The 12,888-nt window shown below is 41.8% G+C and overlaps 1 protein-coding gene across 1 annotated transcript in view; it reads left to right on the top strand.

Annotated features, from left to right (window-relative positions):
- Positions 1-12,888, top strand: part of LOC311000580 (uncharacterized protein) — a gene marked incomplete at both ends in the record, with an annotated part of 116,201 nt that overhangs the window by 25,995 nt on the left and 77,318 nt on the right. The window contains 2 exons of the mRNA XM_083991318.1: positions 1,835-1,921; positions 5,110-5,349. Of these exons, the coding sequence (XP_083847444.1) occupies positions 1,835-1,921; positions 5,110-5,349 (327 nt within the window). The remainder of the gene's footprint in view (positions 1-1,834; positions 1,922-5,109; positions 5,350-12,888) is intronic.

The raw sequence follows: 12,888 nt of genomic DNA, 5'->3' as shown, positions 1-12,888 counted from the left end.
CACAGGGGACTGCAGATGCTGTCGTCCTCTTCTGGTGTAACCATGGTGATAGTCCCTTCAGCGACGTGTTGTGTCTGCTCGGCTCACTGTCAAAAGATGTACTCACACACGCTCACACACACGCACAGACAAAATGTGTCGTTGCAGTTATTGTAATGAGAACAAGACCGACTACTATTTGCATTCGTTGTCTGAGCTTTGACCTCTAGAGAACTCAGAAAACACCTGATGTGCAGGACTGTGTGTTGACATTCAGAATCTCATGATTATAATGTGAATGGCGTTCATGGTCTGTTATTGATCCCAAACTGATTGACAGGCGGAATACAACGGAAGTATCTTCCATTAACGATCAATTGAAAACCGCAAAATGGAAAACACCTTGTTGCCAAGATGATGATGTACTTATACAGTCCATATTAGGAATACATACAAAGACAATATCGTACAAAACGATTTTACACTGTTTAATACACTTCACAAAGTCATACAGATGTGTCATTTTTGGGGATGTTGTTGTCAGGCTGTTGCAGATACATGTTGATCTGCCAGAGGAGCAGCTGTGCCTTCACCAGCAGAGCTGCCAGTTCCTCCTCTGGGGTCAGCTCTCCTCTGGAAGTCTGCCCATAGCTTAGTTCATGTCAGCTGGTGGTTGTGAACCTGTATTTTGTCTCTTTGATCTGTTTCTTCTTCTGACTGAATGTAGCTACTCTGTCAATTCTCTCACTGTCTTTTTTTTCTTAAGGCTTTTTTGCCTTTAATTGACAGGATAGCTGGAGAGAGACAGCAAATGGGGAGACAGAGAGGGGGAATGACATGCAGCAAAGGGCTGCCGGGTGTAATTGAAACTTTGGCCGCTGCAGCGAGGACTATAGCCTCTAACCCAGTGAACTATACGATGTCCCTTTTCTCACAGTCCTTATATGATCAGTTTAGATGTTTTTCCAATGTTGTACGCGGACTGATTAAGAGCAATGTGCCGCTGCACCTGGAGAGCAGCACAGTGGGTATGTGATGTATAGTGCAGTGTGTGTGATGACGTCACAGTCCAGATTTTTTGCAACTGAAGCTGGTCATTCAGCCCACATCTGTTTTCTCCAGAGAGCTGCAGACTGGACTGAGAAATTTGATGAATTTGAAGTTTAAAGGAGACATATTCTCCCCCCTTTCCACAAATTAAAATAGTTCCCAGGTGTCTTAAAGACATGTCTGTGACATGCTTCGGTCAAAATACCCCAAGGATCAAACATCACAGCTCTTTTCATCCTCTCAAAACAGCCTGTTGTTGTTCAGAACGGCTGGTTTCAGTGCCTGTCCCTTTAAATGCAAATGAACCACTGCTTGCCCCGCCCCATTCCTTCTACTGGTACCAGGTAGGGGTGGTGTTATGCAAATTCAAAACCTAGTTACATCATTGGAAGACAACTGAGGGAACAGCTCGTAAAACCACATGGATCTCAACCTCGGGAGCCTGAAAATTTCAGATTTTTTTTGTCAATTCTCACATTTTGGGGCCAGAAAGCAAGACAAACACCCAAATATCTGTTAAGGAGCCTTCAAAAAGTGATACTTCTATAATAGGTCCCCTTTAAAAAATTCCAGCAGGAATGTGTTGGTGTTACAGCAGGAGCCTTGACACAGTCCTGACAGATGGTGAAAACAACCTCATTATGTGTGTTTGTTGATTTGCGGGGATGATGATGATGATGATGATGATGATGATGATGATGATGATGATGATGATGATGATGATGATGATGATGATGATGATGATGATGATGATGATGACGATGACGACAATGATAATGATGATGATGCTCTTCATCTCCTTCAGGTGCAGGGATGATGTCCTCAATGATGTCATCAGGCGGATTCCAGGACACACCTGGACAGCCCCCGTTCAGCACTGACAACCTGTCTGGTAAGGCTGGAGGACTGCTAGCTACTAGCTACTGCTAGCTACACCTACTCACGCAGGTGTTTGTACAGAAGTTTGAATTATGACAATAAGAGTGCCCCCTGTAGGTGAGTCCTACTACTACAACTGTCCTGTTGTAACAATACAGCACAAAATGTTTGTGCCAATTTTACACAAATACCAAAAACTGTAGAAGACCATCAAGGTTATAGCATATTGTACTTTGTATGCACATTAGTCACATGGCCTCTATAAATATTTAAACTGTGATTTCTTACGTAATTCTCAAGACAAACATATTGAAAACTAGAGATATACTGTACAATGTTACAGAAAAAATAGGGTTTATATCTAAACTAGCTGTGTTGAAATTATTGTAGAGGGAATATTTCCCTCAGATTATTTTCATTTTTACCTGTTATACTAGCGCCAATGTTAATAATAACAGTAAACACAGCTCTGATCGATTCAAGTAACTCCTGTTAGTGTGACAGTGAGTCGACATGAACAATACATGACCCTGAAACTGTAACTGAAGTAGCCACCATTCACTGATATGTGTTTGACAAACTGTGACTATGTCCAATCAGGATTTTTTAATGTTACAATTATCTTCAGATAACTGCATGCACATATTACAAATGCAAGAAATAAGCAGGCGGTTAGTCAGTGCAGTTTCTGTTGAATATTTCTGGTGTTTCACATTTGCTCTTATGCTCTGTCTCATCAGTTCATTTCATTCTGATCTTTAACCACTCACCTCATCTGACTCCAGCTCTGCTCCTCTGCCCAAACTCTTCTGATTTTCTCATGTTTGTCACTCTTCATTTTGTGTCTGTCTGTCTCTAAATGTCTCTCTCTGGTGCATCTGCTGCCACTTTGGTGATGTCATCAGCAAACACACAGCAATGACAGAATAAGGGTTAGCATGTAAACAAACCAGTGTCTGAAGCAACACGACGCCTTATGAAATGACATGTAAATAACAAGAGACTGCTGCAACGTAGCCTCACACTAAACACATCAGACTGGTCCATTATGACTCTGTTTTGTAACATCTAAATGGTGTTTTTATATGATTAAAGACATAGAATGAGTGAAATAATCAGTCAAAACTAGGGCTGTCAGTTTTTAGAAAAATGAGGTTCGAACGAATATTGAATGACCCGTAATTCGTTCGGATATATTCGACGCCCCCATTCATCCCAGTCATTACTGCTCGAATACGAACTTTTCCCCCCACATTCGAACGAATATTCGAATGTCGAATAAAAAGTGACAGCCCTAGTCAACACCATGATGTGTTTTCATCTTGAGCTGCTTGAGATTGAGATTCACACAGCCAGGGTTTCATATGTCACAAACCTAAGGAGCCAATCCTGACAAGGGGACAGGGCTAAATAAACCCGACCTCAGCACAGGAGAATCAGCACTGGCACAACCACTAACACTGTACGCTGTACAGATGAAAGCTAACTACATTCAGAAGAGTAGAGATGCTTCAAGCCCATTTTTTAAATCTAGGAAAAAATATTACATATTAATGGAAACATTAATAATGGCAGATTATTTCCTGTAAAAATTAGCAGGGGGGGACCTTTAAGTTGGAGATGTCAGACAGCCCTGTGTCATGACCACAGCAGCTGCCCCCCGGCTACAGACAGGAGTCGTGGTGCGTTCAGGTTCGTGCTGCTCTGCGCTGTGCAGACAACAGCATGAATTCTTAGAGGAGCCTTTGTCGAGCTGTTGTTGTCATGTGTCACCACAAGCCCGTGTCAGCGCGATGAGACCAGACAGTGATGTGAGCGGATACGAGTGAATTTATTAACACCCTCCATTTTATATTCCACCTTAAGACGGCTCCTTCGCACTTTGCACCGCTGCACCCGCATGAACCCAAATAGTGGGTGCATTCGGAGACGATGGTGCAGCTCAGTGTGCACGAGGCCCGCTGCGTCGCACTTGCTATTAAGCTCACTTAAAATAAGGCCTTCAATGTCCCGTGATGGGTGGGATCACAGATCAGTGAAGCCAGAACAAGACAAAGGACAGCAGCATGTCTGAGTCATTTCAAGGCCCACCTCCTGTCTCACAGTTATCTGCCTACAATATATGAAGTGTATTATACGCTACTCACAAAAAGTTAGGGATATTATATACAAGAATATCCCTATAAAAGGTTCATGCTACGGTGATATTCTATCATGAAAGCTTTTTAAGTAGAAGGATCTCAAACAAAAGCTAACAACAGCGGTGGCTATAGCACAACAAAACTCTAATGTCTCAATAACTTGATCGATTTGATCAAAGTGTTTTCTTGGTCTCATGATGTCAAAATGTGAACATGGTGGAGAAGAGAGGGAGAGAGAAGAGGACTGGATACAAACTGTCATTGAACCAGAACATTGTTATTCCTTGTCACCTTGTCATTCAATAAGTACTGAAACATTGAACAGTTGGACATGTGCATTCAAAAATTTAGAGAAGGTTAAATTAAGTTCACCTGTAAATGTTATAGTGCATTTTAGGTGCATTCTGAAATTTAATCCAAAAGCTAAAACATCCTTAACTTTTTGTGAGTACTTTATGTAGTCACATTGCTGAAAGTTCTCTGTGTTTTTTTTGTTTTTTTGTTTTGGTTTTGAGCTGTTGCTACCATGTTTAAGTGCTCATGAAAACAGCTTATTACCAAGTGGCAGGCCAAGCTGCTAAATAAATCAAATTTAATTAGATTAGATTTTGTGCAGCAATCAGCCCATGAGGTTAATGATAAAAACAAAAACCTTGAGGCAGGCATCTGCAATGTTGGATGTTTACGCTCCAGTAGTTTGATATACAACAACATTACTGCAGGGTCTTTGAGGAATTTTAAGAGTTTCGAATTTAAGATTCTCTAAATACATACAGTAGGCCTATATAAGTCTTGAATTCTGTTCGCAAAGGTCTTGATTGTTTTCTTGTCCATCCATAGGATAAAAAATAAACAATAAGGTCTTAAAACAAATGCCCAGTGTTAAATGTTTTGTGTGTTCGTTGTTACCTGTCAGTGGTTGCCATAACTACTAGAGTCTAAGAAGTCACAAAGCATCACCTAACCTACCTTATTTAAATCAGAAGCAGAATGTGGTTCAGTTTCCATAGAGACAGTTGTCTTGTTGATGATGTAACCCGTTGTTTTGTCTCTTCATCAGGCTTCTCTCAGTCTGGGATGGGAGGGACCATGGGGTCCAGCCTGCCACCGTTCCAGACCAGTATGAGCTCCCCTTTTGGCCAGTCTGGGATTGGTCCAACTATGGACACCCAGAAGAGTTCAGGCCTGTTTGGTGTGGAAAGCAAAACCACCAGTATTACCAGTGGAGGCAGTTCATTTAAGACCAGTGATCCATTTTCTTCCGGTGGCCCAGGGATCCACTCTATGGATTATTCTACAGGTATCAAACAGAGGATTAGTTGTTGGTCGGGCTGCGTTCGCTCAGACTGTGGCTCTGGGCTTTTCTCACTCACTTGGAAGGGGGCAGTGGGCTGACACAGAGGGGGGGGGGGCATTGTTCAGCAGAAAAAAGTTGAGCCTGCTTCAGCTTTTTTCTGCAAAGCAACATGGCGTCATCCAGCTATGGTGCTACCTTGGCCAATCATGTACATGCAAGCATGCAAGCCTGTTCCTCCAACTGGACTTCTGGGATTGTACTTCAGTGTCTCACTGGTACATTAAAACAGTGTTTCTCAACCAGTGGTACTTGGACCCCTAGTGGTACTTGGTGTAATTGCAAGGGGGACTTAAACAAACAAAAAACAGGTTGTCAATATCTGAAACATATACAGCATTGATGCAATTAAAAAGGCTATTTCCACTTAATGCCTGGGCAGTGATGGGAGGCAAGGGGGGTCCTCAGGGTTGCTGAAAAAAATATGCACGTGGTCCAGTGCCCCGGTTGAGAATCACTGCATTAAAACAATGTAACCCCCCCCCAAACACAGCCCCTTGTGTTGCTTTAAAGCAGGGCAAATGTCCATGTGAACGCAGCCTGACACTGAGGGGGCGGAGTCAGGAGAGAGGAGGAGGAGGTAGCTTTGTGTATTCATTAACCTTTCTAGACTAAAACCTCAGCTGACACTCTGGATCCAGACTCATTGAAATACCCAACAAGTGTTTTCATATTTCATATTTTACACAGGGTTGATTGGATTTGTAACACAGACAGTCACAGGAGGGCGGAGCTAGAGCTGTGGCACTCGTCTGGTCATATCTTACATTTCTTGAATTTTACATGTGGGCCTGTGGTGGAGGAGCAGCAATGGGGGATCACACAGGACAAGGTTTAACCAGCAGGGGGCAGTCTTTTCTACTGATTTACACTTTACACGCAGCCTGAAGAGAAAACAGCAGCCTGCAGGCACGGTATTGCTATTAGCAGCATTTGTAAATAATAATAATATCAATTGCTGCTTGAGTAAGTAACAGCTGACCATCAGCAGAGTTTTGGTTGTTACCGAGCAACAAAAACACAAACCCACACAAGGATTGCTCCAGTCTCCCTAAATGAGACACTCATACAGTGCTGCAGACACTTATTTCAGTATCTAGATAGAATCAGAATCTAATTTGACTCCTGTCATTAAGGTTCAGAGAAAAAAGAGGCACTAAATAAATCCTCAGGTGCACTTTTCACGACTGAGTATCTCCTGTTTCACTGTAGATAGAACTTATTAAACATTTAGCGGGGGTTTCATTTTTAGCTCTTCTAGTTTGTGGTTGAACTAAACATAGCTGTGCTTTAGCTGTGTTAGCTCAAAGGCAGGCAGCAGCACAGGCTGCTTCTGTCACGGATGAAGTTCAGTTCAAAATCACACACAACAATTCACCACAAACACTTAGTAAGCTAATTCTTCTTTTTAAAAAAGAGGTGCGTTCAGGACAGATGTGTTTGCCACAGTGGTGGCTGCTGTCATGGCTGCCATTCATTTTACTTGAGAAGCAAATTGTTACTTATTGAATTTTCAGGCACACACTGTAGGGAAGTGATGTAACGGTATGCTGCTACTTTAAATTTCTGACTTTTAACTGTACCATTCTTATCGATCAGATGAGACCATAAATTAACTTTGTTTTTCTTGAGCAAAGTGTAAAATGTGAACCATTAACCTATACCTAATCTTTTTATATTATTCCTCCAGTCTTTTATATTTAGATACAGCCTGTACATTAAAGGGGACATATTATGGAAATATCACTTTTTGAAGGCTCTTTAACATATATCTGGGTGTTTGTCTTGCCTTCTGGTCCCCAAAATGTGAGAATTGACAAAAAATCTGTAATTTTCAGGCTCCCTCGGTTGAAATGTGGTTTTGCGAGCTGTTCCCTCAGATGTCTTCCAGTGATGTAACTAGTTTTAGAATTTGCATAATACCACCCCTACCTGCAGGGCTGTAAACTAACTTTTTGGCTCACCTGCCAAGTACATTTTTTACCGGCCAAATAATAAGTTGCCTCTTTTCGTTACATATACATCAGTTTCAACACTTCTCATTGAGATAACAGTATTTTATAGCAATACATGCTTAGAAAAGAAGCCAAAGCCAAATAAATTGTAAACTTATTTAATAATCAAAACATTCCAAATTGGGAAACCTTAACATTGCAAAACTAACAAACGAAACACTCGTTTCACTCTATTCTATTCTGTATTCTGTTTTCTGAGAGATGTTCACAAGTCTTTGTGGGGTGAGACTTCATCAAGTCTCAAGTCTTTGGTCAGGAGTCCAAGTCAAGTCTCAAGTCTCTAAAAAATAAAATTCTCCTGTCTCTTCTGGTTGTAATGACCCTTCTATCATCTGCTGCTATCTGGTCTATTAAGATTACTGCACAGATAAATCTAAGAAATTCAAAGCATTTACTGTATTATTATCACTACTTTATTTGCAAACAGTACCTATTGATTAGTTGTTTATGATCACTTTAAATAGGCTATTCCTTTAAAGGAAAACTGTATTCTGAGTCAAGAAAGAATCAAGGCTACTCTGCCCCTCTGCATGTTTCTGAGAGAACTGCTGTTATTATTATTTTTAATTAGCTCAGTCAACTCATGGGGGCGTGTCGACACTGTGCAGACTTCAATACGGGCCTTCAGTCATATTTCGCAGCAAAAAAAAAACCAACAACTTATCATACAGTAGCCTGATATGTGCCAGACCAGTTATGCAGCAGCTAGCCCCCGTGAAGGAGGGCCAGACAACAAACGTTGTGCCTCACCTGTACGGACGGTGCGGCTATAGGCTATAAAAAAAACAGTCACCTGTCACTCACACGCAGCTGACTGCGCTGTCAGAGGAGCTCTGCTGTCCCTCTCTCTTGTGTTTGTCTGCACTCTGGCACGAGCCAAAAAAAAATAATGATTGTTCACGAGTCCCAAAACACGAGTCCAAGTCAAGCCTGAAGTCTCTGTGTGTGCGACTTAAGTGCAACTCGAGTTTGAGTCGCAAACGGAGTCCCCATCTTTGTCTATAGCTCTGTGAGCGCGAGAGAGATAGGCACGCACGCGCACACACACAGCTGCGGGGCAAAAGCGCTTATCAACCGGCGCAGAGAAATGGTCTGGTGTGAAATCTGGTGTGAAAGGGAGGGCTCCGGTGCGCGGCGCTTTGCAGCGCTTCCGCGGTGTCCGCGTGTGTCACTGGCATGAGGCTACAACTGTTTTCTACAGCGGGGTCGTCCAGGGCGGGGTAGCCCTCCAAATTTAAGTCGCCAGGGGAATATTTTAGTCGCATTTGGCGAGTGGCGACCATTAGTTTACAGCCCTGCCTACAGTACCTGGTACCAGCAGAGGGGGCGGGGCAGGGAAAGCAGTGGCTGATTTGCATTTAAAGGGACAGGCACTGAAACCAGCCGTTCTGAACAGGGCTGTTTTGAGAGGATGAAAAGAGCTGAGATGTTTGATCCTTGGGGTATTTTGACCAAAGCATGTCACAGACATGTCTTTAAGACACCTGGGGAACTATTTTAATTTGTTGGAAGGGGACATAATATGTCTCCTTTAAAGATCTGATGAGATGAGAGAGGTAGGAAACAGACATGAGACTATTACACGGCACAAATCACAAAAATAATGGGAAAATATATAGAGTCAAATTGTAGGATGGTGGACAGAACCCATGAGGAAGTAGGCTAATTACTACTTATTTATATAATATGTAGAGCTAACATAGTGGTAATTTATTTTCAACGCCCCTGCAGCAGGTGCATCCTGGGAAACCCATCTGTTCCACCTGATTTCTCTTTTATTCAAATTATGACATTATAAAAGAGCCCGCCCTGCAGCCATCATATCACACTTGTTACAAGTTGCTGCAAGTCTGTTTATATTTTTCAGGGAATTTCACACCACAAACACTTTTGTTGGTCACAGCAGGGAAAGTGTAACTAATAACATTAATACTGTCTTTGTTCTATTCAAGTGTCCCAGTGAGCCCTGCCAGTGTGCGACTGTCACTGTGTGCCAGCAAGCACAACATCAGACTTTAACGACTTTAGAAATGTAACGCCACAGATATTGAAGTGTATATCATGTGTATATCGTCTGACAGCGACACCACTGTGGCAACGCTTAGCATTAATTGATCTAAATGTAGACTGAGGAAAAGACATTTAAAATAGTGACATACATTCTTTAAATTCTTTTATCGAAGCAGATCTTTCTAAAGGTTTTTATTTGGGTCGTTGAGTGTGATTACTGTTTCTGTTGGCAGGCAGAAAAATAATAAGGCCAGATTTTGCAGCCGTGGGCCATGGCACATTCCTGCCTAATGAAGCAAAATGATCATGAACGTTTGTATAAAACTTGTTGTATAAAATGGGAAAATAATGCAGTCACTGCCAACCTAATTTTGAGTGCTGAATCTTTTTTTGTGGGGGGGGGGTTACTCAATGTTAAAAAAAATAATAACATAAAATGAAAAGGCAAAAATACTTATTCTAAAATTAAGTACTTTATTTGCAAAAAAAAATAAGTTAGGGAATGTGGTCACTTGCCTGATAAAGGGTTTGGACGTTCTTGTCTGTGCAGTGGGATTCGGTAAAATAACAGTATTTCATATTTCTTCACACACACTGCACCTCTTCATATGCGATGTGTTCGAAGCAGCTGCTGCTCAACATTAATGTTTCTCTTGGCAGTTTTCCAGATGCCAGATTAAGAAGTACACCCATTAAATACCTTATCACGTTAAATATAGATGATAATGCCCTGGCCTTGCTTCCTCTTTGGGCTGTTTATAGCCCGGGAGGCGTTGGAGGCTGCAAGGGAAAAAATAGCAACATCTTTCAATTTACAAATGCAGGGAAAAGTGCCAGATTTAGAGCGGAATGCACCTTTTTTTCCCTCGCTTCCATTTAATATTCAGTGATATAAGACAGTACAGCCGGGGATAGGATGATGAAACCTGAGACAGGAACAATAATTTGGGCAGGAAGAGGACATGATGAACAGACTGAGATGGGTGCATAGGTCACATTCATCCCTCTACTTGTCTGTTTCTATCTGTCACTTCATCTTTCTGTCTCTCATTCTCCCCCTGAGCTGAGGAGATGCTTGTCAATAATAATTGAGAAGTATGGCTTTGGAGGAATGGGATGGATTTCTAACCAAACAAGAGAAGACTTGTCGGAGCAGACAAATGTTGGGATCATTTCAGTGCGAGCTGAAAGTGTTGTCTGCTTGCATGTGCACACTTCACCGTCGTAACGGGAGTCTGTGATGCATTCTGTTTGTCCGGACTGTCATTTCCAATGCTTCTGCATGTGTGTGTGACTGATCCATGTTATTAACATGTTTGCCAGACATGCATGCATTCATTTTTAATCATGCATGCCGGACCGATTTTGAAATAGCTTGATTTTTCTCACCTTGTTAAAGGGACAACATTTTTTGTGTGTGTCTTGCCTCACTCCCGAGTCCATGACAAGCAGATAGACACCATCCTTTCGACTGTGCGTGCAGTAACAAGGGAGATAGAGCCCGTATCGCCCGTAATTAGCTTAGCTCAAATGCTGGAAGTGTATAGGTAATGTTAGCCTGCCTCCACCTAAAGTCATCCGAAGACGGTTTATTTTGGTTCAAGCTAGCTACATCGAGGGTAGGTTAGCTTCCTATTTCAAAGTAAAAGCACAAATTCTATCGTCATGGTTTTCTGTATGTGAAGGGCAACGGGTGTTTTATTTTGTGAAAGTAACCGGAAGTGCGTTGGTCACAACAGCTAGCTTGAGTAGCGCCGAATTCGTCTGAACAAAATTTTAAACAGCTGGTATTTAGACAAATGAACGACACACTGCTGATCTAAACGGCTACTTTCTCGCCTAAAAATGTTTGAAATGTCGATAAAGTGATATATTTACAGAGTTTAGAGCTAAAATGAAATCAGCTTCTGACTGCTGATTTCGGTTTGGGAAGGAGGCAGGCTAACACTACCTATACACTTCCAGCGTTTGAGCTAAGCTAATTACGGGCGATACGGCTCTATCTCCCTTGTTACTGCAAGCACAGTCGAAAGGATGGTGTCGATCTGCTTGTCATGGACTCGGGAGTGAGGCAAGACACACCAATTTTTTTTTGCCGTATCCCTTTAAGTTGCCTGAAAATTCTATTGCTCCTAATTTGTTTGTTTTGCTCTGTTGTGTGTGTGTGTCCGCTGCACATGCAAATCCAGCTCTGCCCCCTTGATGATAATGATGATGATGATGATGATGATGATGATCAGGGGTTAAAGTGGGACAGCACCTTTGATTAATAGATGAATAAATGTGATTGTCAGTTGCGTACACCATGCTGGTCTCTTTACCAGCCCTCTCTGTGTACAGTAGCTGCCACTCACAGTGTGACAGGTACACAGTTTTTAAATATGGTGCTGTGCATGTGTTCCAGACCTGCACCCACTGACCGCCGTCAATATGTTCTGTGTGAAAGACACTCAGTTTGTTCACTGCTTGGGACTCCCACTCATAGCACTGACCAATGGGTTCCTCCTCCTGCCAAACCCTACTTTAACTCCTGATGATGATGATGATGATGATGATAAGGTTGATGATGTTGATGATGATGATAAGGTTGATGATGATGATGATCACACCACATATTCATTGTTTGGCTTGCTTCAAATACACTTTCCATCCTTGACTCCATTCAGAATTTTCATAATTGAAAATTTTCCAACTACGATATGACCAGACAATGCATCTTTCAACTTATATGTATAGGATGCACTTAGAATGAGGAAAAGAGAAGATCATAAAATTATGTTAGGCCTTTCCTAAAGATATAAAGTCTCGATATATGATAGACCCTATAGCTTTGGTCCGTCAAAGTTACCAAGAACATTTAGAAAATATGTCAATGAACAGTTAATTTGGATCAGTTCCACCCTGGCAGAGGTAGCCATGTCATTATTGTGGCACAGCCAAGCCAAGATCAATCTGATCAGTGTCCTATCACCTGATGCCCAGTGCTGAGCCAAATATGCTGCTGTGAATCAGCGCCTGTAAGTATCTGTCTTTATGTAAACTGATGCACGTACAGTATAGTCCAGTGTAGTTTTTACTGACCCATAGTCAGGCAGTTGTAACAGGTGAGTAAATCAAGTACTGCTTCAATGTATTTATAAAAGCAGGCACCATCACATACATCACATTTTTATGAAAATGTTCTAAGGATTATGCCAAAAGGAACCTGAAAGCAAACAGACTGTGGTTACTATGCTGGAACCCAATAATAAAATGTTACCTTTATCATACTGGTTACACTGTACAGAATAAGCACAAGCAACAACCATGGTAAGAGCCATCACTGATATGCGGCAAAATGTTTCTTTCAAGTGTGCAACACGTGTCACAAAATGCAGTTTTGCTAAATGCAGCACCACTGTTAAGGAATATATGATCCAGTTTATACAGTAGCTGCTACATCCCAATGTAATCACTCCTC

The sequence above is a fragment of the Trachurus trachurus genome, assembly GCF_905171665.1.
Source record: "Trachurus trachurus genome assembly, chromosome: 17".
In the NCBI taxonomy this organism is placed as follows: domain Eukaryota; kingdom Metazoa; phylum Chordata; class Actinopteri; order Carangiformes; family Carangidae; genus Trachurus; species Trachurus trachurus.
This window is presented reverse-complemented; position numbering and strand designations above follow the sequence as displayed.